A 27,043-nucleotide genomic window follows, 5' to 3' on the forward strand; every position below is an offset into this window, starting at 1 on the left:
ACGCCAATATATTGAGATTAAGTCAATATTTTATAGTTTCTCATTACTTTGATATTCTTTGTTTATATTCTGAGATACTGAGTCAATATATTGAGATACTAATTCAATATTTTGACCAGAGGTAGTGGTGACTTGAACTTATACTATATCTAAAATAATTTTGTAGACATAACAATGGATTTTGCCACTAAATGTTGATGTCAACGTTTTTTTTTTTTTTTTTTCTTTCTACAATTTCACTTACCAAGGGATCCTTTAAAAAGATGTAGCTACTTTACAGTTGATTATTACCTGATATTTAATCCGCTACAAACGAGTAGCGGAGCAGCTAGTAACGTTACGAGGCAGAGAGCCAGCCGTTAAGAGTCAAATTAACTTCATGCTTCATCCGCACAAAGCACACTTCTATCGCCACGAGTGACAGCTTTATTCGGCTCGTTTTCTGTGAACGATGTGGGGACGGAGTAACGTTAAAGCGTAGTTAGCATGCTAACGTTAGCTAACTAACACCGGCTGCCTGGCTTGCTGGTTCCGCGGTGCTTTCATGCTGTATCGCTTACAGAGAAGGAGCTGAACAGTGGGCTGGCTCTAACGTCAGCAGTCCGCTCTCCCGCTGCTGCTGGGTCTAACGTTAGTTAATGTATTTGTTTCAAATCGGTAAAGTAAAATCTGTAACATAAACGGAATGAGTGGCACATAATAACGTATATAATGCTTCATCCACACAAAGCACATTGCTATCGCCACGAGTGACTTCTGTTTTCAGCTTGTTTTCTGTGAACAATGTGGCGAGGAGGTAAGGTTAAGGTGGAGTTAGCAAGCTAACACCGGCTAGCTCGCCGTGCTTTCATGCTGCTTCGCTTTCGGAGAATGCGCTGAACAGCGGGCTGGGTCTAACGTTAGCGGCCCGCCGACCCGCTGCCCGGGATCGTGGGGTAAAATATGTATTTGTTTCAATTCTGTAACATTGACGAAATGAGTAGCATTTTGATTTGTTTGAGTTTTAACTTGTCCAGTGGGGCAAGTAAATTTCTCTTCCACTTGTCCTACAAAAAATCCACTTGTCCCGGACAAGCGGACAAGCCCTAATGTCGAGCCCTGCTTAAAGTACATTTAAAATTAGGTACTTTTTACTTAAGTAGGGTTGGCATTGTGGTACTTCTACTTTTACTAAAGTAAATATCCATCCATCCATCCATCCATCCATCCATCCATCCATCCATCCATCCATCCATCTTCGTCCGCTTATCCGGTGTCGGGTCGCGGGGGGAGCAGCTCCAGCAGGGGACCCCAAACTTCCCTTTCCCGAGCAACATTAACCAGCTCCGACTGGGGGATCCCGAGGCATTCCCAGGCCAGGTTGGAGATATAATCCCTCCACCTAGTCCTGGGTCTTCCCCGAGGCCTCCTCCCAGCTGGACGTGCCTGGAACACCTCCCTAGGGAGGCGCCCAGGGGGCATCCTTACCAGATGCCCGAACCACCTCAACTGGCTCCTTTCGACGCAAAGGAGCAGCGGCTCTACTCCGAGCTCCTCACGGATGACTGAGCTTCTCACCCTATCTCTAAGGGAGACGCCAGCCACCCTCCTGAGGAAACCCATTTCGGCCGCTTGTACCCTGGATCTCGTTCTTTCGGTCATGACCCAGCCTTCATGGCCATAGGTGAGGGTAGGAATGAAAACTGACCGATCGAGAGCTTTGCCTTCTGGCTCAGCTCTCTTTTCGTCACAACGGTGCGATAGATTGAATGTAATACCGCACCCGCTGCGCCGATTCTCCGACCAATCTCCCGCTCCATTGTCCCCTCACTCGCGAACAAAACCCCAAGGTACTTGAACTCCTTCACTTGGGGTAAGGACTCATTCCCTACCTGGAGAAGGCATTCCATCGCTTTCCTGCTGAGAACCATGGCCTCCGATTTAGAGGTGCAGATCCTCATCCCAACCGCTTCACACTCGGTTGCGAACCGATCCAGTGAGTGCTGAAGGTCACAGGCCGATGATGCCATCAGGACCACATCATCTGCAAAGAGCAGTGATGAGATCCCCAGCCCACCAAACTGCAACCCCTCCCCACCCCGACTACGCCTCGATATCCTGTCCATAAATATTACAAACAGGATTGGTGACAAAGCGCAGCCCTGGCGGAGGCCAACCCTCACCTGAAACGAGTCCGACTTACTGCCGAGAACCCGGACACAGCTCTCACTTTGGTTGTACAGAGATTGGATGGCCCTGAGTAGAGACCCCCTCACCCCATACTCCTGCAGCACCTCCCACAGTATCTCCCGGGGGACCCGTTCATACGCCTTCTCCAAATCCACAAAACGCATGTAGACCGGTTGGGCATACTCCCAGGCTCCCTCCAGGATCCTTGCGAGAGTGAAGAGCTGGTCCGTTGTTCCACGACCAGGACGGAATCCGCATTGTTCCTCCTCAACCCGAGGTTCGACTATCGGCCGAACCCTCCTTTCCAGCACCTTGGAGTAGACTTTACCAGGGAGGCTGAGAAGTGTGATACCCCTGTAATTGGCACACACACTCTGGTCCCCCTTTTTAAAAAGGGGAACCACCACCCCAGTCTGCCACTCCTTTGGCACCGTCCCAGACTTCCACGCAATGTTGAAGAGGCGTGTCAACCAGGACAGCCCCTCCACACCCAGAGCCTTGAGCATTTCTGGACGGATCTCATCAATCCCGGGGCTTTGCCACTGGGGAGTTGTTTGACTACATCAGTGACTTCCGCCTGGGAAATCGACGACAATCCCCCGTTATCCTCCAGCTCTGCCTCTAACACAGAGGGCGTATTAATCGGATTCAGGAGTTCCTCAAAGTGCTCCTTCCACCGCCCTATTACCTCCTCAGTTGAGGTCAACAGTGTCCCATCCTTACTGTACACAGCTTGGATGGTTCCCCGCTTCCCCCTCCTGAGGTGGCGAACAGTTTTCCAGAAGCACTTTGGTGCCGACCGAAAGTCCTTCTCCATGTCTTCTCCAAACTTCTCCCACACCCGCTGCTTTGCCTCTTTCACGGCAGAGGCTGCAGCCCTTCGGGCCCTTCGGTACCCTGCAACTGCCTCCGGAGTCCTCCGGGATATGACTCCTTCTTCAGTCGGACGGCTTCCCTGACCACCGGTGTCCACCACGGTGTTCGTGGGTTACCGCCCCTTGAGGCACCTAAGACCCTAAGACCACAGCTCCTCGCTGCAGCTTCAGCAATGGAAACTTTGAACATTGTCCACTCGGGTTCAATGCCCCGGCCTCCACAGAGGAGCAAGGAAAGCTCCGGCCGGAGGTGTGAGTTGAAAGTCTGTTGGACAGGGGCCTCCTCCAGACGTTCCCAATTTACCCGCACTACACGTTTGGGCTTACCAGGTCGGTCCAGAGTCTTCCCCCACCCTCTGACCCAACTCACCACCAGATGGTGATCGGTTGACAGCTCTGGCCCTCTCTTCACCCGAGTGTCCAAAACATACGGCCTCAGATCAGATGAAACGATTATGAAATCGATCATTGACCTTCGGCCTAGGGTGCTCTGGTACCAGGTACACTTATGAGCATCTCTATGTTCGAACATGGTGTTCGTTATAGACAATCCATGACTAGCACAGAAGTCCAACAACAAACAACCACTCTGGTTTAGATCAGGAGGCCGTTCCTCCCAATCACGCCCTCCAGGTGTCTCCATCATTGCCCGTGTGCGTTGAAGTCCCCCCAGCAGAACAATGGAGTCCCCAGTGGAGCCCCATGCAGGACTCCAGTCAAGGCCTCCAAGAAGGCTGAATACTCCGAACTCCTGTTTGGTGCATATGCACAAACAACAGTCAGAGTTTTCCCCCACAACCCGCAGGCGCGGGGAGGCGACCCTCTCGCCCACCGGGGTAAACTCCAACACAACGGCGCTCAGCCGGGGGCTTGTGAGTATCCCCACACCCGCCCGGCGCCTCACACCCTGGGCAACTCCGGAGAAGAAAAGAGTCCAACCCCTATCCAGGAGTATGGTTCCAGAACCGAGACTGTGCGTAGAGGTAAGCCCCACCAGATCTAACCGGTAGCGCTCCACCTCCCGCACCAGTTCCGGCTCCTTCCCCCACAGCGAGGTGACGTTCCACGTCCCCAGAGCCAGCGTCTGCCGCCCGGGTCTGGTCCGTCGAGGCCCCTGACCTTCACTGCCACCCATGTGGCATCGCACCCGACCCCAACGGTTCCTCCCACAGGTGGTGGGCCCATGGTTTACAGTACCTTTCAATTCCTTTTTGCAGCAAACATCTCTCCATAGAGAGTTTATGTGCTATTGAGAAAGTGAGACTTTCTCCTTTTTGGTTTCCCAAGGCCTCTATGGGTACCTATACCAGTTTTCCTATGTGACATACTTTGTTCACTGCCGGATGAAGGATCTGTGTTCTGACAGGGGAAATAATCTGTCTCCCTGCATAGCCGCTCCAAGGATCCTCTTAGTCTGTCGAAAAATGGCATCTCTCAAAATACTCTCAACTTTCTTCAGCTGAGGAGTTGTTTTCAAAGTGTCTCTGAAGGCTTGTTTTCACGTTTATTCTCAGTGAGTCCCAAAGTGAGAGATGGTTTGAATCCGACAGAGAGAGAGAGAGAAAGGGAAGGATTGCCAAACTGAAAGAAAGATAGACAGAGGGGATGTTGGTTTTCCAGAGAATTAAGGTCACTTCAGCTCACACATTAATGAGACTGGAAAACATGTGAGCTGCATGAGAGGGGGATCCAGGCAGAGTCAGGATGATGATTTTGATGATTTTCAAATGTCGGAATGAAGAATGGACACACACAACAGATTTTTCATATAGACATTTGTTAAGTCTTTATAGACGCTGTACATATACTGATAAATCACTTACATTAGCCCTCAATCACAAACACATGTATACATGCAAAAACTAAACTCACAAACAGTAATACTTGACTTATTTTCCAGTTATGCCATAGCTATGAATAATAAAAGATCTGATCAACAGTAAACATTATTTTAATGAATGGCAGCAGTATTGTTGCTATGGTTACCCACATTCTAATATTCCATGCCCACTGGTTTAGAACTCTTGAACCATCCTTATGCAGGTAACTATAGCGACCATACAGCAATGATGTCATCATCACTGAAATAGACCAAATCATGAGTTAACCTGTCAACTAATCTCGCTTTGCCAGACTCCTCAGCGCTGCAGAGGAAGGTCTGGCTAGTCCACACAGCATTCCGGGATGGGAGAAAAAAACGTGCTCTGGTTTATTGGCGTTTCTTTAAACTAATCACAATCGTCATGGGTGGCGCTACGTTCAAAAGTTGTTTTAGTTGTGCAAGAGTAAACTCAGATTGGACAGATAGTCTAGCTAGCTGTCTTGATTTACCCTGCAGAGATCTGAGGAGCAGTTAACCATAGTCCTCAGAAATCCACCAGAGTTTAAAATTCCAACACAGAGAAAACGGTATAGGAAATGGGCAATCGGCGAAAAGACATGCATCCGGCGGAATTTCCCGCAGCACTGGAGCAATCCCGGGAGATTGGTTTAAAGAAATGCGAACAAGCTTTTTTTCCCTCCTATCGCAGAATGTATATCTGGTGTAGCCAGACCTTACTCCACAGCACTGTGGAGATAGGTCCGGCAATGCAAGACTAGTTTCTTTGTAGTCAGAAAGCTTGTGGAAGTAGTGACCCCTTTGTAAAGACAGGCAGAATAAAATTATAAATAAAAATAAATAAAGTTTCCAAATAGGTTTATTTCTAAATGACTTTGGCAATTCATGTGGATTTGTTGCTCAGATTCGACAACTGTTGACAAACGGTGAGAAACTGTAATAGGAAAAGTGACATTAAACCGATACGTGTGGTAGCAAAATGCATTGCTCGTTTGACATGGTCCCTTGATGCTTCAGCTCTCCTGACGGTGGTGCCCTCATGGAAAAGTCAGAACAGAAGAAGTGTATCAATTTAACCTTCATCGGATCGGCTCATAATGCATTCCAGCCTGTAAAGAGATGAGCACTCAGATTCACCCACACTCACGCTCACACACACTCACACTGTCTGACTGCACTCTACTTTATACATAAGTGATGGTTAACCTGCATCAAAGAAGGAGAAAATATTTCCATGGCAACCCTGGAAATCCATGCAGAGTGTGAGCAGCTACCAATATGTCTGAATTAAACAACATTATCACAGGCTGTCCAGACCGTCAGTGGTCAGTTTGGACACATTCATTTGTTTGCGTCACATTAAGAAATCCCAAAGCCCTTTTTTCCCATCTGTTTTGTGTGTGGGTGTTCGTGTTCATATATGTTTGTGGGACTGTATGTGCAGCATCTGTCGATTTACTGCCAGTCTTGTGTTTCAAATATTAGAGGTAATCGGATCCTTCTGCTCTTCTTGGTTTGAGCTGGACTCAGCCGGCCTGGAGCGCTCAAGTGAGGAAACATTAAAGTGACCCAGAGGTCACTGCATGCTGTGAATCCATGAACTGATTGAAACAAAAGTAAAAGTATTAAGCCGTTAAAACACCATAAAACAAGAATGTTGGGGTAAAAATAGATAGAAGTTCGCTCTTCCTAAAGAAGTAGACATTTTAAGAAATACACTTGTAAAGTTAGAAAAGAAGTTTGATATCCATCTGTATGTCTGTTAAGTATGGAGTTTGAGCCATGAAGCAGTAGCCTAGCTTAGTTTAAAGCCAAACCAAATTAACCAAAATTCTAAAAGCCACCTATCAGCACCTTTTTTTTAAAGTAGGGGTGGGAAAAAAAATCGCTACAGCACAGTATTGGGATATTTATGATATATTTATTGCGATACACAAGTATCGATCTTATATTACACAAATTGTTGTTATTGTCGTTGGTCAGTTTGTCTGCTTGACAAACCCATTTTGCAGCAGTAAAATTGAAGTGAGATGAACAAACAGAAATGTTTTTTTAGATAAAACAGATGTTGACAAAGTTTTCCTTTGGGGACATAATTTGAAGTTGGAAAAAAGGTAATACATTGCAATATATTGCATGTTTAAAATCGCAATAATATCGTATCGTGACCTGACTTCAAAGCTCGCTAATTAACACGGCTCTTTGTTTAAACCGAAATGTGTCAGTTTGGGGTTTTAGGAGGAGTTATGTGGCATAACTATTTCTTGACAAACTTTCAGTCTAAACTGCATTTTGTGAGCCTCAGCTGAACGCTAATGTATAGCTTTTAAACCCGCTGCTAACATGCTAGCATTAGCATATCAATATTTTGCTGTTGAGCATGTGATTTTTAGCAGGTCAGCATGTTAACGTGTATTCATGGAGTAGCCTTGCATTTAGCAGCATAAGTGTGTCGTTTAGCATTGTAGCATGCTAAAGTTAGCATGGACAAATTGGAGCAAATTGCACCAAAATCTGAGCATTTTACACTGGAAGGAGTCTTTTGAATCTGTCATTGATTGATGATAAAGGATAATGCATCAGTGTATAACAACTGCGGGTGGGGATATTTGGCCTGTTTCTCTGACCGACTCAACTTAACATTGAACATCTAGAAGTACAACTATGTTCTGCAGAGACAAGTCATTCCTTCTGGCTTACAGCTGTGGGTGAAATAATTCATTTTTTTTAGCAGGAAAACAATTCCAAACATGGACCGAAGCCATGCCAGTATGCTATGCGTAATCTAGGAAAGAGCAGCGAGTGCTGACTTGTGTGGCTTTTCCTCCACAGTGACCAGACCGCTGAGCATACCGGGGATATTGGGAAAGCAAAACATACTGTAATGTCCCAAGGCTGCCCGCCTTCAGCGAGAGCTGCAATAATTCTTAAATCTGCCAAAACCTGAACAATTGAAGCCATACGGCGCAAACGGTGGACACAAATTGATAAGTTCAGACTCTCAGGAAACCCTGACAAATCTTTTTTGGCTTTTACACACTAGTGAACAAGTCCAGATCAGATGTCAAGTTTAGGACAGAATAATAACCGTGAAGTTGCAGAAAAAAGGTGCTTCACTAAGATTTGAGGCAGTCTGGCGTGCCAGCTCAGCCAGCCTGAGGTTTGGGAAAGAAGTGGGAGTGCTGGAGGTCAGGGGAGTCACAACTGCTGTGCTCTGAAATGATTTTCTTCTTTTGCTCAGCGCTGAAGTGTTGTTGGACATCGCAGAGTAGGCCTGAATCCAATTTTCAATTTGGCGGATTTAGAAATTGGATTTTCTTTCAGAGATTGAAAGTTTAAAAAAAGCGTGACATGTCCAATCTCTTATTATGATACCGAATGCTTTATTTATCACTGAATTGCAGTTTCACTATACAGAACTGAAACAGCTCTAAATCCTATCACAGTGCACAGCAGTAGAGAGATGGGGCTGTAACTTTAAATAACACAGCTCGGCTGTGACATTCAATCACAAATAATGCAGAAATATGAAATTATAAATCCTCCAGTTTATCCTTTACTCTTTGGTTGCTAAGCCTCACTCTCAATCATACAGTACACAATACACTGTATTGCTGCTGCTGGATAAAATCATGTACAGGACTATCAGTTTGCCAGAATACAGAAAAGCAGATTAATTTTTCTTTTTTTTAGCTAAATGATCATTCTTTTTTTCTTTTTTAATCAGCTTTTAGCTCAAATTTCCTGGAATACCCATCGTCCGGTCGAGGAATCAAATGGAAGCCCTACGATGGCTCCTCTCATGATATCTGATACGCTATTAACTCAATTCTTACGTCGTGTCCAAGCATCTATTTTTAAGTGCCTCTGTGTGTTGGTGAGATCCGGGGGCAGGAAGTAGCAGTGTGTGAAGTATGGAAATGTCATTATCCATGCAACTTGCTGCTCGGTGCAGCGGGGCTCACAGTCCACGGTTGCCCCGACTCTCAGAAGGATCAAATCCAGGAGTTGAAACTGAACCTCAGATATTTCTGTTATTCAACCTTCACACAGTCAACATCTGCGCTCACCTTTCTGACTGTTCTCATGCCGCTCTCTTGACAACTATCCCTTATGAAAACCGATTTGACTTTGGAAAAATTGGATATTAGATAGATATTCAAATTCAAAATATTTTAACAGTCAACAATGTTTTACGTTTATAGTACATAAATGTCAAGATGTCTATATCCACGACGTTCCACTTCCGGGATTGTTCAAGTGCCGCTGGAAATTCCACTGGATGTCTTTCATTTCAGCTGGATGTCCGTTACCTTCCGCTTCCTTTGTGTTGGCGTTCTAAACTCTGGTGGATTTCTGAGGACTATGGTTAACTGCTCCTCAGATCTCTGCAGGGTAAATCCAGACAGCTAGCTAGACTATCTGTCCAATCTGAGTTTTCTGTTGAATGACTAAAACAACCTTTGAACCAACCACCAAAACAAGTTCCTTCCCAAAACTACCAGACCCTCCTTCGCAGCGCTGTGGAGGAAGGTCTGGCAATGCAAGACTGTTTGTGTCAATGAATAAAGTCCAAAACACATTTTTCTATCCTTTTCGTGCAAGCCAGAAAAAGAACAGCTTTCCTGCCATTAAGTCCAATAGTCCGAGGTCTTGTCTGTCTTGAAATCTACTGTTAGTATCTGTGTTCCTCCAGTGTCAGCATGTCAAGAGACAAGCACGTGAATGACTGGCAATGCTCATGAGTTAGGGTCAGGTGTAGGGTGTCCTCTCTTAACCCAAGCTTGTACCGTCTCCTCTTACTGATCTTGGCTCTTCTTTCAGCCAACTCTTCTGGCATGTTACAAGTCAGGAGGTGGAGATCCAGAGATGCAATCAGTTGTCATTTTACATTGTCAAAGCAGCTGTTCACCATCTAATGCCCTTATTTCCCTCCCAATCTTTTCTTTCTATAACCAATGTACACAACATATTAAATGCAAAAACCTTTAGCAATGCTAAACAGTGGCGGTTATGTCAGTTCAGATTGAAATATCTCAACGACTATTGGCTGTATTGTCATACAACTTTGTACAGATATCCATGGTACTCAGAGGATGAATCTTCTTCACTTTAATGATCGTTTGACCTTTTGTCTAGCGCCATCATCAGGTCGACAAATGTGGTTTTCCGAGTAAAGTCTACAATGCTGATACGCTAAACTAAGAACATAAATATTAACGTAAATATTACATTAGCATGTTGACATTGTCATCGTGAGCATTGGATTATAATTATTGATGCATTAAAGGACAATTCTGGCGCAAAATGAACCTAGGGGTTAATAACACATGTATCCGAGTCAACCGTTCTCTAGGATATGTGTTCATGCTAATTGAATTTGTCTCTCGCTTAAAACAAGCTAGCGCGAACCGGTGATTAGCTGCTAACGCTACCTTTCGGGGCGGATGGTAAATCGCTATTCCTATACCACTAACAAGGCTCAAAATAGCACCACACTTCCACGGTAGCATAATGAGAGTCCCTACATGTAAACTGAAGCATTGAGAACTTTGTAAGTGTACAGACAGTTTATTAAAAAGGTAGATTATAAAGACAGTAGCGTTCATGTTTACATGCGGGCGCCATCTTGGAAAACAGTCACGAGCAGACGAACGCCGTGCAACCAGTAACCAGTAACCTATCTCCAACACAGCGTTCGACTGGTCATGACTGTTTTCCAAGATGGTGCCCGCATGTAAACATGAACGTTGAATTGTCCTTTTATATAATTCTTTATTTCAGACCCAGGGGGATCCATATCACAATAAAAAACACAGAGTAAAAACATAGAGGAAAAGAAAATGTCACTTTAATGTTGCAGGTGGTAAAGGTGGGCTAATTTTTAATAACTTTATATTCTGCTGTGTAGCTTAATCCATAGAAACACATTGTAATGTATTATTTGATTTTAAATGTGTATTAAGAATGTGAATTTGCAAAGTAACTAGTAACTAAAGCTGTCAAATACATGTAGTGGAGTAAAAAGTATCATTTTTGCCTCCAAAATGTAGTGTATTGCAAGTATAAAGTAACATAAAATTAAAATACTCAAGTACTTTAAGTACTTACTGTTCTTCAAGTACTAGTTTTTAAGGAGTGACATTCTGCCACTGAAAGTAGTGTTAGTGGCATTTCTCCAGGCATTGGATACATTATTGTGGAGTAGAAAGTACAATATTTACCTCAGTGGAGAGGAATAGATCTATAAAGATGCACAAAATTATAATTGGGTACCTCAAAATTGTACTTATTTCCAGAACTGGAGTAAATATAAATAGTATTATTAAGGAAGCAACGGCAGTAGGAGCAGTAGTAAAGTAGCAGTGACTCTTACTGCATTATGCACAGCTTTAATCTATTTACATTTTTTGTTACAGTGAACATCCTGTCAGCCTCACAGAGGAAAGATTATTGTTAAGTGTAGCAGGACTTACATCCTGTTGTCCCTCTACTGTGTGTTTACACTCGCAAACACTCAGTACGGTGCTGTTGCGTCTCTGCATCAGTGACACCAAAACACATTCCTGTTGGTTTGTTGTTCTTGGCAGATGAAGTGATTGCGACTGTGCTATCGGGCACCATACTGAAGCCTGCTGGTCCCCCCCCGGCCTATGCCAGAGCATCTGTGCGTTTCAACAGACCAGAGTCCCTCTGGGGCTGCAAGCGATGGGACGGAACAGGGAACAGGTTGCTTTGCTGCAGCGCCAAAACGGCAGCAGTGTGCTCTGCTGTGTGTTGAATGTGTGTCCGTAAACGCACAGACAGAAGCTCAGGGCACGAATGCATTAACTGGTGGCGGGGAGTGTGTCCTCGACTTCAGCTCAGAGTGATGAAGGCAGCAGCTGTTGAGTAAAACCTCTGCACTTGGCTGTGTTGCTCTGATATATCATTCTGTGGATCAAAGTAGGAACAGAGAGGACGGCCGGGCTACACTTAACTGCTGAAGCTGATAACTCCTCAACTGCATCAACCAGTGCTGTTGTAGTTAAGTCTGTTTTTCTAGTCCAAGTCACGAGTCCAGAGAATGGCGACTCCAGTCGTACTCCATCACTCCATCACTGCCTATCACACATTTAAAAAGTAGCCAGAAACTTCATCCAAATTCCGAGTCCATTCATTCATTTCATGAATGCTCAAGTCCGATTTCATAAATCCTCGAGTCCAAGTCATCAGCGCGTGACTCCGTGTCGAGTCACAAGTCCAGAGAATAGCAACTCGAGTCGGACTGGAGTCCGAGTGTTGTGGTTATGGACATTTCTGTTGCCTGTTTGTATATTTTTTCCCTTCTATGTATTTATCCTGTTTTATATATTTCTGTTACCCTGTTTTGACCGTGTTGTATTTTGTGTGTTTGTTTCCCGTTTTTTGTTATTCTGCATTGTGTTCCTGTCGTCTCTGTTATCCCTGGTGTTGTCTAGTGTTGTGTCAAGTGTCTGTATTTAGGTTACGTCATGTTTTGTCTGTTTGTCCTGCCTCCTGTTTTATTTTGATAGTCTGATCTTCTGTCTTGTCATGCCTAGCTTTGCTTTCTGTTTCCCGCCTTTGTTGATTGTCCTGCCCCGCCCTGATGTGCTTCACCTGTTGTCTCACCTGTTTCTGATTTACCCATCACCTCATGTATTTAGCCTCTGTGTTCCCCTTGTCTTGTGTCCGATCGTTTTGTAGCCATGCCCTTGTGTTTCCTCCCTGTGCCTTGTGTTTGCGTCAGTTTGCTCCTGCCTATGTTTTTCCCATCAGTTTATTTTTTGTGAGTTTTCCAGTCTTTGTACTGCCGCTTTTTGTTTTTATTAAATCCTCCACTTCAACGTTTGCCTGCCTGCCTGCCTGCCTGCTCTCTCTGCATTTTGGGTCCTCTACTTCCCTCACCCGTAACACCGAGTCCAGGACTCGAGTACTCCATCGCTGCTTCATTAGAGCCAGGTTCAGTAGAGCTAGACCCATTCTAGCCAGCTGCTGAAAAGGTGTAAATACGCTTCTATCAACGCCTATAAGTACTCTTTAGTTCTACCTAGTGTAACTATGTCAGAAGGTTTAAGGAAAGTGGAGTGATTCCAGCGATGTCAGGACTTGCAGTCATAAAGAAGGCGTAACAGTCCTGGTGTGTATATCATCCCTGCTCAGCACAACCACTGAAAACCAGTGAAAGCGAGTGCCTATGCCTCTTGACGTAACCCATCCATCAGTGTGTTTGTGGTAGTTGATGGATAGATACTAGGATTTTTATATTCTTCTGCTGAGATTTTTAGCCGCTTCCAAACTGCTATGACACCACCCTCTGGACTGGAGATATGGCCTGCCTCAATTTGCATTTGACTCAGGAAAGTGTGTGTGAATGGGCTTACAAAACAAATAAGTGTTGTCTGGACACATCCAACGGCAGAAGTGTATGTGTGTGTGTGTGTGTGTGTGTGTGTGTGTGTGTGTGTGTGTGTATATATATATACACACACACACACCAAGTGTGTATACTTTAAGAGAATCTCCTTTCATCTGTGTTAATGATGAAAAAAGAGAGCTTGAGAGATACAGTAAGTTCAACCCCTTGTGTATTTTCACAGTCAATTGCTGTGTAAGGTGGTGGTGATTGTTGTATTTACTATTTCAAAAAGTTCTAAAAATGTTCACGCAGACATACCCCCGCTGATTCCCCAGTTAAAATGCCGGTTTCAGACACTATTCCACGGACCCTGTGTTTGAAGCGTCACTTTTTGCTATTGCGTATCACTATAAATATAATAAATAAATACTTTTAAATAATACCACTTTAAGTTGCACTCATCTCAAAATTGTGTGACACCAACCAAAGCAAAATGGGTCAGTACAGATCCTCTTACAAATGAAGTGCTGTTTCATTGGACGTATCATTTCAGTGCTGTTCCTTTTGGACAGATGAGCTGTTCGAGCACGCAGTACTTAAATTATAAAGCCATCGTGTGGGATAAAATGTGACTTTTTAGCCGAGCATTCTGCGTGGCAGATATCAATTGGCCGGCCTATGCAAACCAACATCCAGTCACCTAGCATAACTGAAATAGATGGTGTTGTGGGCTTGGGACCAACGGGAACAGGGTAGAATACAAAACGGGAGGACAAGAATGCTGCGTATTGTCTGTGTGAGAACTGAAGACAATGCAAGCCTTCATTGGCTTGTGTCCATTGTGCTTGAGATTTCTTGAGCTCAGCTGAAGAAGAGAAAGGTCTTCATTCAGCCTGCTGGGCTTTTCTTCAAACCTGCCATTGTCATCGCTTCTTCTCTCTACGTCCCGATGTTTTCCTTTCTCACGACGCTGATCGATGCCCCTCTGCCGCGGAGACGCAGCGTTATGTCACTCGGCACACTGTGTGGTTTTGAAAGCCCTTGACTTGTTAGCCCCGCTGATTTTCTTTTGTTTGGTGCCTCACCTTTTTCTCGTCAGTGTTTTGCCTCCAGTTCTCAAAGTAGGAGAATTGGAGAGGAGTTAAATTCCATCCAAAGTCAACTCTTCAGTCCTTAAATGACAGTGGATATCGGTGTATTACTGTTGCCTCCCTCCACTCAGCGCTGAGCACCTTTCACTCTCTCCCCGGTCACACATTGTCCCACAGTTTTGACCCACATGTTTTACTCTGTGTGACAATAAACCTTTGCTTAAAAAAAGAAAAATCAAATCATGAAGGTGTTCTTTGGAAGGGAACACCCAAAGTTCAAAAAAAGAAGAAAAGTCCAAGGCACTCTTCTTGCAAAAAAAGTTAAAACGCCTTTAAGATTGCTATTTCATAGTGAAATTGTTAGTACATTAATGTGCAGCTGGTTGCTACCCAGCTCTATTTTTAATGTACTAACAATTTCAACATGAAATAGCTTATGTAAATAAAGGCATTTTTTAAAACTTTTTGCAAGAAAGTGCCTTGGACCTTTTGCTGTTGTTGAATAGCCTTTCCCGCTGCTGAACAACATTCAATGTTTTACCCCAGAATAATTTAGGAGTGATGTCATTCCACGTTGTGTTTTTTTTTTTTTTTTTTTTTTTTTTTTTTTTGCAGTAAGTGGCTGGAGAAAATAAGCCTTCAGATTTTGAGCCCGTTCAGAGCCGCTCTACTGAATGATTCAGTCAAAGGAACCAAAGAGTGGCTCAAAAGAAAAGCCTCCTTTTAAAAAAAAAAAAAAAAAAAAAAAAAAAAAACAAAAACTTTCTTTTTCACTTTCTTCTTTTGAGGAAGTGTCTCAAAAAGAATCGTGACAGGCTTGCTAAGCCCCCAGCACCACGATGCCACCATCCTGCTCCAGTGTCTGTATCCTGCTCTGCTCGCAGGAGGCCTGTCTACTGGACCACTCAGACAAAGTGGTGGTAAAAGGGGATTTAGCTCAGCCTGCCGCGACACCCTCGGTTCACATTAAGTTAGTCGAACAAGTGCAGGAATTTTGAAATGTTTCTGTGATCTGTAGCCAATTCTTCCTCCGTCGCTCCGGTGACCAGTTAAGTCTTTTGTTGAGAAAACCTTTTTTATTTTTTTTTAACTGTCTTTTAAATAGGAAGCTAGGGCCAGGACACGATTAGCTTAGCGTAGCATATAAAGACTGGAAGCAGGGGGAAATACGTTGCCTGGCTCTGTACAAAGATCCACCCACTATTACCTTTTTTTTTTTTAAATGCACCAAATAAATGCATGATATCTCCTTTTGTCTCCTTTCTTACACAAACCGAAAGAAGAAACAAGTTGTAATTTCTGTTTGTGTGCAGATTTAGCAACTGAGAAGGACATTTTACATCTAGAGAAATTAACGTGGCAGTATGCTCTCTGGTGGACAAACTACAGTATATAACATTTGAATTCCCTCAAACATACTTTTGGCATGTCTGTCCTGCCATTTTGCATTACTTGTGAGCCTACACGTATACACAGATGTCAATAAATCTGTGATAAGCTGTAATATCAGCCGAGCTAATGTGATGGTCTGATCTGGTAAAACACTGACCGCTGCCTGCTCAGCATAAGAGCATCACATTAACACCTGCTGTATGCTGTGAAATGATCATGCCAGCCCAGAGTCATTAAACCTGTTGATTGATGATGACATGCAATGTTTTCAGTTGTAAACAGTGTAATGAATACAGTCTGTTTTTGTGTGTGTGAATGACTCATCAGTTTTTGCATATTAAAAAGCTGCAAAACTAAACTCTCTCTCCTTCTCTCCAGATTATGCAGTCTGACTCTGAAGAAGCTGATAGTGATGAGGGAACTTGATAAAGAGCTGATCTCTGTGGTCATAGCGGTTAAAATCCAGGTATGTTGTACAGAAACGGACACAATTGAGCGGGCGTGTACAAACCTGCTACACACAAACCGATAAGATGGATATATATGAATAATATCTAATATGTCCACCCGTGCTGTATATCTCACCCTGATGAAGGGCAGAAGAAGGGCCATAATGTTTTTTTTTTTTTTTTTTTTTTTTTTACTGCTGATCATTTTAAATCCATGTTTTTACTGTTCTTTTTGTTTTTTCCACCTTCAAACGAGTTGTAAGAGACTTGTTTGAGATTTGATCCAGTATACTGAACGTCATATTGGGGTCTATTGTTTTGCTAAAGATATGTTCTCATGCAGCTGTGACCAGTTGCTGAGCAGAAAATAGGTCAAATGCATCAAACATGTACAGTAAAATAGATTAGCTTGCTTTGTAAAACTGTAGGATTTGATGTTCTCACGGGTTTTAAAATGTGTTGAATCCTGGTGAATTAATTCTACTTGCATTGCACCCCTGCTGCAGAGGGAATAACAGAGACACAGATTACCTCATAGGGAAGAGTTCCCACTAAATTTAACACCACCCTTCTTTTGATGTTTTTCCACAGGGCTCCAAACGGGTTTTGAGGTCCCATGAGATAGTGCTGCCACCCAGTGGGTCTGTGGAGACTGATCTGGCTCTCACCTTCTCACTGCAGGTAAAAAAATAAATAAAAGGAAGTCTCCATGCTGCTGTTTGGCTCAAACTAAACATCGTAGGGCGCCAAATACACTATTTATGAATATTTTGTAGGTCTTTATTTGCTGTTTTGTGAGATGTTACAGATTTAAGTATGTGTGGGATGAGTTTTTATTAAACCGGTTACTATGGCGACTGTGTAAATATGCATTAGCTATCAATGAGATATGAAGCCCTCTTTTGTATATTGCTGAAATACACAGTGTTAAAAGATAAGGCTGGCAATATTCAGTATTTTTGTTATTGCCAACAAATCTTCTGCTTTTACGACTTCTCCAGCTTCCCCCGTTCCTACTGAAGATGTACAACTTTAACAACAATCACAAATAAAAAAGGTTTTAGTAATTTCCCAAAACAGCAGAGGACTGTAGTTTTATTAAATACCTATTTTCCCAATCATCTTCTCACAGCAGCTTTGGTTATGTCACGTGAGAGATTTCTGTGGGTGTGGCTCAATTTGAAAAAGGTGATAATGGTCACATTATTAGCTGCATTTAAATCAAAACGTTAGGACAGGGCGCCTGGGTAGCTCACCTGGTGGAGCGCACGCCCACGTGCAGAGGCTAAGTCCTCGCCGCGGAGGCCGTGGCTTCGGTTCCGACCCGCGGCCCTTTGCTGCATGTCATTCCCCCGCTCTCTCGCCTTTCATGTCTAGGCTGTCCTATCATATGAAGGCCTATAATGCCAAGAAAATCTTTAAAAAACCCATTATGACAGACGTGGGGGTTTGCTTATGTTGCCACATCATTAATTTTCAAATCAATATTTAAAAAAAAAAAAACACAGTCCTTTAGAAGTAGAGTTTTTGAGTGTTTACATCTTTATAAGTAATAACCCGTTTTAATTGCTCCTTATTAAGTCATGCATATTCTATATATAAGAGAAATACTTACATTTTAAAGCCACGTTTTTTTTCGGGAACTAGTTTCAGCTGATTTGGTGCTCTGGTGAGTATTTACAGTACCCATGTAGATCTTAGTGAAGGAACATGTAACCCGGTGCAGCAGTGTGGCTCACTGGTGTTTTTTTGTGTAATAGTTTTTGTGCGACAGTGGAGCTCTATGGCACAGAGCAATAAGATTCATCATGCAATGCACAGACAATACTTAAAAAGGATCTTTGCTGGTTTTGGTCTTTTTTATGGGATTTGTCGACAATAAGAAAAATATAGAATAGCAGCAGTTAAATTCTAAGTGAGTCATTTGTAATTTTTCCTCTCTTCCCGGTTTTCTCACCCTTCAGTACCCTCACTTCTTAAAACGAGAAGGAAACAAGCTGCAGATCCTGCTGCAAAGGCGGAAGAGATACAAGAACCGGACTATCTTGGGCTACAAGACTCTGGCAGTGGGATCTATCGATATGGCCGAGGTACAGTACGACGTCGCTGCGACAAACCTGCATCCATGTTATCTATGTCAAAGTTCATGATGGTTAATCATTTTTTTTTTGTAGGGGAAAACAAGGTTGCACCATTGCACTTTTTTTGTCGTGTCTTGGAGTGCCATCAGGAGCATAAGCGTGCATCAGCTCTAACAGGATGTGGAAATATAATGAGAAAATGGTGGATGTTGGAGCTGCAGGTTGACCTTTACTAGACCTGGTCCTCCTCATCTTCACCTGGGGATTAGCAGTGCCTCCTGTACGATAAATCCTAGCTCTTTCGCCCTTTAATTAGTTGGAAAAATACAACTTTTATCTTTGAAAGACTACAGATAATTTCACTTTTTCTCAGTACTAATTCATTTTGTTCAAATTATCCTTAGAGAAATAAGGAAAACTCCCCTGTTAAAAAAAAAAAAAGACAAGTAGTCTTGAGGCTGTTTTTGTCAACCTGTTTCTTGTGTTTTAAGAAAACCAAGAATAACATACTTCCTTCAGATGAGTGTCTTCCAGTGCAGATGCTGCAGTTGCACCAAGATGTTCCCATATGGCTGACAAGGCTCTGTGGAGCTTATTAAGGTCATATTTGAGCAGCTGAGGGAAGAAAAAGAAAACATTTTGGCGCCTGTGAGGAAAAAAAGAAACACACTGTACTTTACCACAAGAAGAAGAAGAAGAATAAGAAATGGTTCTCAGTTTTTTTTTTAAGTCAAGGATATGAAGAGGCTCTAACACGACATAAAACACGAGATATGTACAGTGTAAACAGCTAAAGGCCGACTGGTTTCACCGGACTGCAACAGAACTGAGAGACTCGTCCAGGTTTGGGGCGGCGCTGTCCTGAAGTGATCTGGTTGGAGAGGAGAGTTTTTTTAATCTCTGGAGTGTAAAATATGTCCAGAATTTATTGGCACGAGTAAATAATTAGGTTCTGTTGAGCCAAATACTTCGCTGCTTTAGTAGAGCCTCAGTTTTAAACAGCAGGAAACGCTGGGTGGGTAAACTGAGCAGCTCCCAGGTGTGAATGTGTGGGTTTGTGCAGATAAGGGAATAGAAAGAGAGCAAAAAAGGAAATTAAGATACAAACAATTCTTTGAAATCAAGTCGACTACCCTCAGCGATATGTATCTACAACTTTTTCAGGATTGTCTGCTCATGAAATTAGATTCTAAGCATTACAGGGTTTTAAAACCGTGAGGATACCAACACAGTAATGTTTGTTACAGTAGTTCAACCTGAATACTTAGGACGGGAAATCTGTTTTACAGTACACATTCAATTCAAATTTAAAACAGTATATCTGGGCCCGCAGTGCATTATGGTATTTAGAGTTGACGACTACAGGTGGAGAACTTGATATCTCTGCATTTTTTAAAAAAAATTTTTATATTTATATGCTTATTTTGTCTTCTCACTACAATGTTGTCTTTTGCCTTCTTGTTTTATTGACCTCTTCTGCGTTGCTTTGTCTGTCAAACTCTGTTTTTGAAGGTGCTGTATAAATGTTGTTGTTGTTATTATTATTATTATTATTATTATTATTATTAAGGTCCTTAGATTTGCAACAGCAATTTTGGCTCTCAATGCGTGTATATTTCTTGTAATGGACAATTTTGGGGTACTAAGAATCAAAAGATCCGTGAGGCGAGCTCAGATCATTCAGTCTCATGGACGTTAGTCTCGCTTCGCTAGAACCACACGCTGCGGAGCGGAGGAAGGTCTGGTTAGTCCACACAGCATTCCTGGATGGGAGAAAAACGTGCTCTGGTTTATTGGCATTTCTTTAAACCAATCACAATCTTGGGCGGGGCTAAGCCCAGCACAGAGCCTCTGCAAAACCGCCTCAGGAAGGACGTTCAAACGTTGTTTTAGTCGTTCAACAGAAAACTGTCTGACAGATAGTCTAGCTAGCTGTCTGGGTTTACCCTGCAGAGATCTGAGGAGCAGTTAACCATAGTCCTCATAAAATGCCAACACAAACAAAGCAGAAGGAAACGGACATCCGGCTGAAAAGACATGCATCCGGTAGAATTTCCTGCGGCACCGGAGCTATCCCGGAAGTGCAACATCGAGGAAAAGGACTACATGGACGTGAAATATCCTGCGCACTACATTCCCCCCCCCCATCTCTCTCATGTTGTGCCTCTGCTCTCCTTTCTCTCCCCGCTCCCAGGTGATGCAGCACCCGACCGAGGGAGGCCAGGTTCTGCCTCTCTGCAGCAACCAGAAAGACATGCTGGGCAAGGTGGCCGAGATCTGGATCTTTTCCCTGTCCAGTCAGCCAATAGACCACGAGGAGGCAGCGCTGCAGGGAGGACAGAAGATCAAATGCTCCGCACACCCCCCCCCCTCCCCCATCCCTAGTCTCCACACTTCGCAATAATCTTCATCCTGGATTATACATCTGCCCATTGCACTTACTATATATTTGTTGCATTCTCCACTCAACCCATTCAGCCTCTTTTTTTCTTATGCTTAACAGCAATTATGTATGTATACTTTTGTTTATAAAATATTTGCAATATTTTTCAATCAAGAATTGAAAAATATGTGTCGAACCATTCTGAATGAAGTATTGTGGTGTTGCGGAGACATCCCGGCCCACAAATCCTATCCTACAGACTAACGTAAAACACTTTGTTTGGTACAGATCCTCGCATAAATCACACTATAATCATTCTAATTATTTAAATGTTATTAATTTTCACTGAAAATGAGAATAATGATACTAAAATGATCATTCCCTCCAATATCGTGAATCGTATTGCAATCGCAATATCAGTCAAAAGAATCGCAGTGAGATATTTTCCTGATATCGTGCAGCCCTAGTTTCTGTATTTATTGTTTATTTCTATTTATGTTTAAAATGTTTGTTTGAATGCCCACGTAGGTGTAATTCACTGTGGCAATAAACCCTTTTTTTCTGATTTCCGATGTCAAATTTAAAGGGTCATTTAAATATGTATGAGGCGTCTTCTGCACGCCAGCCTTTATTAAACCCCCTACTTGTCCTCTCTCTCTGCTTTAGATAACTACTCGGAGGAAGAATACGAGAGCTTCTCCTCAGAGCAGGAGGCCAGCGACGACGCCGTGCAGGTACAGGTGAGTCGGCTCTGGGAATCGCTGAGGCGAGCAGGCTGTTAAGGTTCATCGTGAGGCAAGGCAAATCATTTAACCTCATGCTGGTTAGTGGCAAGCCGCTAATAATTAGGCACTCAGTTGGAATAAAGGATCTGTACTTGCACTGCATGAGTTGTTAAGAAAAACGTTCAGTGGTGGAAGAAGTAGTCCTATCCTTTATTTAAGTAAAAGTAGTAATACCACACTGTAAACATTCTTATTCTTTATTTTATAAAAGGACAACACACATTAACATTTCTGTGAATGTGTCAGTGTTAGCCAGCCGGCTAATTTTCAACTGCAGTCCTTTGGCCAGATGATTTTAGCCCAGAGGAACAGCAAACGGCAAGACATTAGTACAGGTTAAACTACACAGACAGAAGTCAACAAGACACCACACAGACAGCTAGAGCAACAAATAAGCTTTCTCAGTGCACCATGCAGAGCTACAGGATGCAGCAAGACATTAGCACAGTTACACATCAACAGTATCCCCATTCAGTATAAGAAGCCATGCAAGCATCAGAACACAGCCAAGCAACAACGAGCCGAGCCGTCTTCTTGCACCGTTCAATCATGAAGAGCAGTAACAAGCAGTAATAAAAAGATAAAATAGGCTACATCACTCATGAGGCGTTAATACAGCACTCTCTTACAAGTAGGTCCTGCATTGAAAATGTTACTTAAGTAAAATTATGTAAGTATCATCAGGAAAATGTACTTAAAATATTAAAAGTGAAAGCACTCAATGCAGAAAAATCCTCCAATTTTAGAAACTGGAAACGATCCAAACCGTTCTGTCAATCAGCTAAGTGTTTAATGGTCTAATAATTTCAGCTGGAGACTTGTAGGCTGTTATATTGTTGGGTAGTTTAATTTATGATAAAACATGGTATTTTATATATATTATATATGTGTTTTGTGTGCAAAAATCTTAATTTGTAAAGCAATAGTAAGATATGTTAATAGACCGATATGTGATTTTCCATTACACTAGTAACTAAAGCTGTCAGATGAATGTAGTGGAGTAAAAAGTACAATATTTCTCTCTGAGATGTAGCGAAGTGGAAGTAGCAAGTGGCATGGAAAGCAAAGAGTCCCGTTAAGAGTTCCTCAAATTTGTACTTAAGTACAGTACTTGAGTAAATGTACTTAGTTACATTCCACCACTGAAAACGGTGTCTGTGTTATGAAAGGCTGTATTTTAACATCATGGTGTGTGTGTTGTTTCCAGGATCTGGAGGATGACGAGTACGATGTGAGAAAGCCAAAGAAGCAGAGGAGGTCGATTGTGAGGACCCCCTCCATCACCAGAGTAAGAGGCCTGGCTAAACTCTAAAGAAAGTTTGAGCTTCCCTACCCACAAGGGGTGGGGGAAAAAAATAATCGAAAATTGTATGTATTGTGATTTTTTTTAATATTGTGTATTTTTTTGGCGACGATTTTGAAAGAATCAATATTTTTTATTTTTTTTACCAATGATTCACCTAAATCATTGGTCTGTGTGAAAATAAGACGGTGATCTTTGGTAAGGGCACATGAACAAATCCAGTAAGCATCAGGAAAAAAATCCAAAGGCACGCGTCGTCTTTACAAAAAAGGCAAAATGTCGTTATTACATCTGGCACATTCACAAGAATAAAATTAAAACCATCACTTCATCACGTTTCAGTGTCCAGCCTTCTTTAGGATGTTACAGGAAAGGTATGACGTTAAACAATATAATGCACCAGTTGTGAGCAAAACGGTAGTAATTTAGTAGATAGATAGATAGATAGATAGATAGATAGATAGATAGATACTTTATTCATCCCAAGGGAACTTTTAGGCATCCAGTAGCTTAGACAACCATAACACAACAAACACACATATATCTCACGTACATAAAAATCACTCACAGAAATGTAAAGAGTTAACAATTTGTGAAGTGATTACAAGGGTCTGGTATGGACTGACCATGTGATGCAGTGACTATAATAAGGGGCTATGGTAGACTATGTGCAATGGTGGTAGTGCAGAAGTGAACAGTGCAGGGACTGAACAGTGCAATAACTTACACAAGAAAAGAAATAATAGACTTTAAGAACAATATATAACCGGGAATAAGTTGTAAGATGTAGATGTTATGACCACAGTCCAGATTGTGTAGGAATTAAAGATGTATAAAATCAATTTAATAAATATTGCAACAGGTAATGCTTTCGGCACAGACAAACCCACCTGATCTGGCGTAAGCTTTCCTGTTGCATTTTAAAGTAAGAAAGGTGACAGGGGATCCAGCCTTCCCTTTCAGTTCAGCAGACCGTATGTTCTCTGTGAAATGAGTGCAGTTGGACTTGCTTTTTAAATAAACCTCATTTTATTCATACTGCAGGTGATTCATACACAGATGGTCAAGTAATATTGAACACCTTTCAATGAGCTCTAACTAGACAGTTTTAATAGGTTTTTGCTCGTGGGTGATATCGTTTTATCAGTATGCAGAAGCAGGAGATAAAAGCCCCAGAAAGCAGATGAGGCATGATGTTGCTTGATTATTGATTTACATGAGCACACGCGGGGAAATCGATACGCAGGCAACACTGCAAATGCATCTACTGCCGGTAAAATGACTAAAATGCAGGAGCTCGGCGGCTGTATCCGTTTTCACCGTGTTTGATTGCTGACGGGCACTGTAGTAAATCCTACCTACTGTACTGTAGGTCCCGGTCCCGGACTGACTTGTGATTGTGTGTTTGCTCTCCTGTATTTTAGCAGCAGAACTTTAAGCAGCGCGTGGTGGCTCTTCTGAAGCGGTTCAGAGTTTCAGATGAGGTGAGTGTTTTCTGTCTCGTTTTGCTCTGGCAGTTTAGTTTTCTCTTGTGTTTCTACTGTGGAACTCTTGACTCTTAGCCCCCCCCCCCCCCACACTCATAAACACTTACACTTCTATTTTAGATTTTTTCCTTTATATTGCACATTTCCAATGTCTTTAGTTTTCTATACGGTTTGGTTTTGTCTCACTTTTGCACTATTCAGAATGTATCATTGTATTGTGTGTGTCTGCGTGCGTGTCTGAAGGTGCTGGACTCTGAGCAGGACCCTGCAGAGCCGCCCCCTGAGGTGGAGGAGGAGGACCTGGACCTGGACAGCGTAGAGTTTGAGAACCCGAGTGACAGCGGCCCGGAGCTAGACGACGACGACAGCGTCCTCAGCACGCCAAAACCCAAACTCAAGTGAGTGTTTCCCAGCGGTATTGAGGATGTGTGTGTTTATTTGTGAAAACACTTGGCTTATGTTGGGTGTTGCAGGCCACATAATGATGATGATAAAGTTCAAATGCTCCACAAAAAGTCTGAATTCCATTATTAGACTGAAATTCCAATATCCATGTCCTTCCTTAAACCCTGCAGAATACACTGAGGCTGAAACTACCAAAGGCTGCTTTACGATACATACAGCCTTGTTAATAAAGCTGTACTTACCTAATAATTTGTGCTAATGCGTTTATTGCAATGACATTTTAATCTCACTTTTTTTTAGTGCATATATTCAGGGTTTTCTCTATGGTTGTCATTCTCTGCAGGGCAGGAAATGGAAACAACTTTAAAGGTCCCATGACATCTGAAGTCTCTTTTATATAGACCTTAGTGGTCCCCTAATACTGTATCTGAAGTCTCTTTTATATAGACCTTAGTGGTCCCCTAATACTGTATCTGAAGTCTCTTTTATATAGACCTTAGTGGTCCCCTAATACTGTATCTGAAGTCTCTTTTATATAGACCTTAGTGGTCCCCTAATACTGTATCTGAAGTCTCTTTCCCGAAATTCAGCCTTGGTGCAGAATTACAGCCACTAGAGCCAGTCCCGCAATGAGCTCTCCTTAGTATGTGCCATTTCTGTATCTGTAGCTATTAAGGAGGAGAGAGGGGGGGGCAAGGTGGAGGGTGGGGGTGTGGCCTTGACCAACTGCCACTTTGCTCGTTTGAAAGCCATGATGTCTCTCTCTCATGGGTGGGCCAAATTCTCTGGGTGGGCAAAGCAGAGAAAGGGGAGGTAACCTTGCTCCTTATGACCTCATAAGGAGAAGATTCCAGATCGGCCCATCTGAGCTTTCATTTTCTCAAAGGCAGAGCAGGATACCCAGGGCTCGGTTTACACCTATCACCATTTCTAGCCACTGGGGGACCATAGGCAGTCTGGGGGAACGCATATTAATGTTAAAAAACCTGAAAATTGATGAAAAAAATGAAATTTTCAAGCCATGGGACCTTTTAAGTTAATGAGACACCTCATTAAAACATAATTATAAACTTAGGAGTACTCCAGCAGTTTTGTATTGCATTTCAGTAAAAAAAAAAAAAAAAAAAGGGATCAAAATCAAAGCAGCTGAGGCTTATATATCCTGACTTGCTTGGTTTTGTGCTTCTTGCGGTCAGCGTGGCCTGGTCGGTACGGACGGCACGCGTGGTTGACCCGAGCCATCTTGGTCCTTCATACTGATAGCAGTCAGAACGGCTCCAAGAACGGACTTCTTCTCTTCCGTCTGTGGGACCCAGTCCGCCTTGTTACAAAATCTTGGTGCACGGCTCGGCGTCAGGGGCGGAGTGAAGGGGTGGCTACTGGGGCTTCAGTCCTGAATGTTTTCTTAAAAGCCCCGAATCGTGGGCGCCCAGATAGCTCAGTTGGTAAGAGCGGGCGTCCATATATAGAGGTTTCCTCCTCGACTCTGCCTCTTCTTAGGTGGCAGGAGTGAAAATGAGTCCTCATCAACATTTGTCCTGTTCTGGTCTCAGAATGATGAAGACCGTTGGAGAAAAATTGGATACTAAACAGGATGTATGATCGACAATTTAGTGCCTCAATGGCTGGGCATTGACGTTACTGTTCTTAAAATAGCCTAATGTGATATATACGGGGCCACTGGCCCAGAGGAGACTCCTCCTTTCTGTCAATCCCAGTCGATAGTCATGTTGAGACAAAGTGGTTTGTCTCAGCCAGATTGTTTCTTGTGTTTCAGGCCATATTTCGAGGGTCTCTCCCTCTCCAGCTCTCAAACTGAGATCGGCAGCATCCACAGCATCCGGAGCCACAGGGAGCCTCCGAGCCCGGTGAGACAAATGTCACGGCAACAATGTATAAAACTAAAGTCCTAAAGACCTTCAGCAGGATTTCCCTCCTGCGTATTTTAAACATGCGACTTCAATACATTTGAAATGAGATCCGCAAAGTTTTTTTTTTTGCTCGTGTTTCTGATCACATGGCCACCTCAGACCCTTGCTTCCTCTACATCGGAGATCTTTAACAGGAGGTCCGGGACCCCTAGGGGGGGTGGCCGACAGATTATTGTTATGTTTTTGAGAAGTTGTTTTCAATCATTAAAATGTCTTAACATGAATCCAACATATTATTAGCAAATATAATTCAGCCTTTGGGAAAATTTGTGGAAAAAAAGCCCACTGATGATAGGATTACTGGCCCGTAGGTGAGGTAGTCACTAAGGTAGCCACCCAATATTTTTTGCAATATTTATTCCTCCACACATAAAATACAACTAGCACTGCAGTTACCAAATGTAAAGTTACTTTGTGAGTCGGAATAAGTGCGTTACTGTGGCGGTCAACAGAAAGTGTGTCCCTCCCAGGCTCACCTCTGTCAAAGCCCAAA

General features: G+C 42.9%; 1 protein-coding gene across 3 annotated transcripts in view; it reads left to right on the forward strand.

Annotated features, from left to right (window-relative positions):
- The window catches only part of pacs2 (phosphofurin acidic cluster sorting protein 2), a 77,184-nt gene that overhangs the window by 25,958 nt on the left and 24,183 nt on the right, over positions 1 to 27,043 (forward strand). For 2 of the 3 annotated variants that reach the window (XM_028565306.1, XM_028565308.1), the window contains exons 2-10: positions 16,105 to 16,192; positions 16,767 to 16,856; positions 18,140 to 18,265; positions 20,451 to 20,612; positions 21,305 to 21,379; positions 22,632 to 22,712; positions 24,152 to 24,211; positions 24,458 to 24,612; positions 26,397 to 26,487. In XM_028565306.1, coding sequence (XP_028421107.1) covers positions 16,105 to 16,192; positions 16,767 to 16,856; positions 18,140 to 18,265; positions 20,451 to 20,612; positions 21,305 to 21,379; positions 22,632 to 22,712; positions 24,152 to 24,211; positions 24,458 to 24,612; positions 26,397 to 26,487 — 928 coding nt within the window. The remainder of the gene's footprint in view (positions 1 to 16,104; positions 16,193 to 16,766; positions 16,857 to 18,139; positions 18,266 to 20,450; positions 20,613 to 21,304; positions 21,380 to 22,631; positions 22,713 to 24,151; positions 24,212 to 24,457; positions 24,613 to 26,396; positions 26,488 to 27,043) is intronic. The other variant, XM_028565307.1, reaches the window with a different exon arrangement.

Source organism: Perca flavescens, chromosome 20 (genome assembly GCF_004354835.1).
Source record: "Perca flavescens isolate YP-PL-M2 chromosome 20, PFLA_1.0, whole genome shotgun sequence".
NCBI lineage: Eukaryota > Metazoa > Chordata > Actinopteri > Perciformes > Percidae > Perca > Perca flavescens.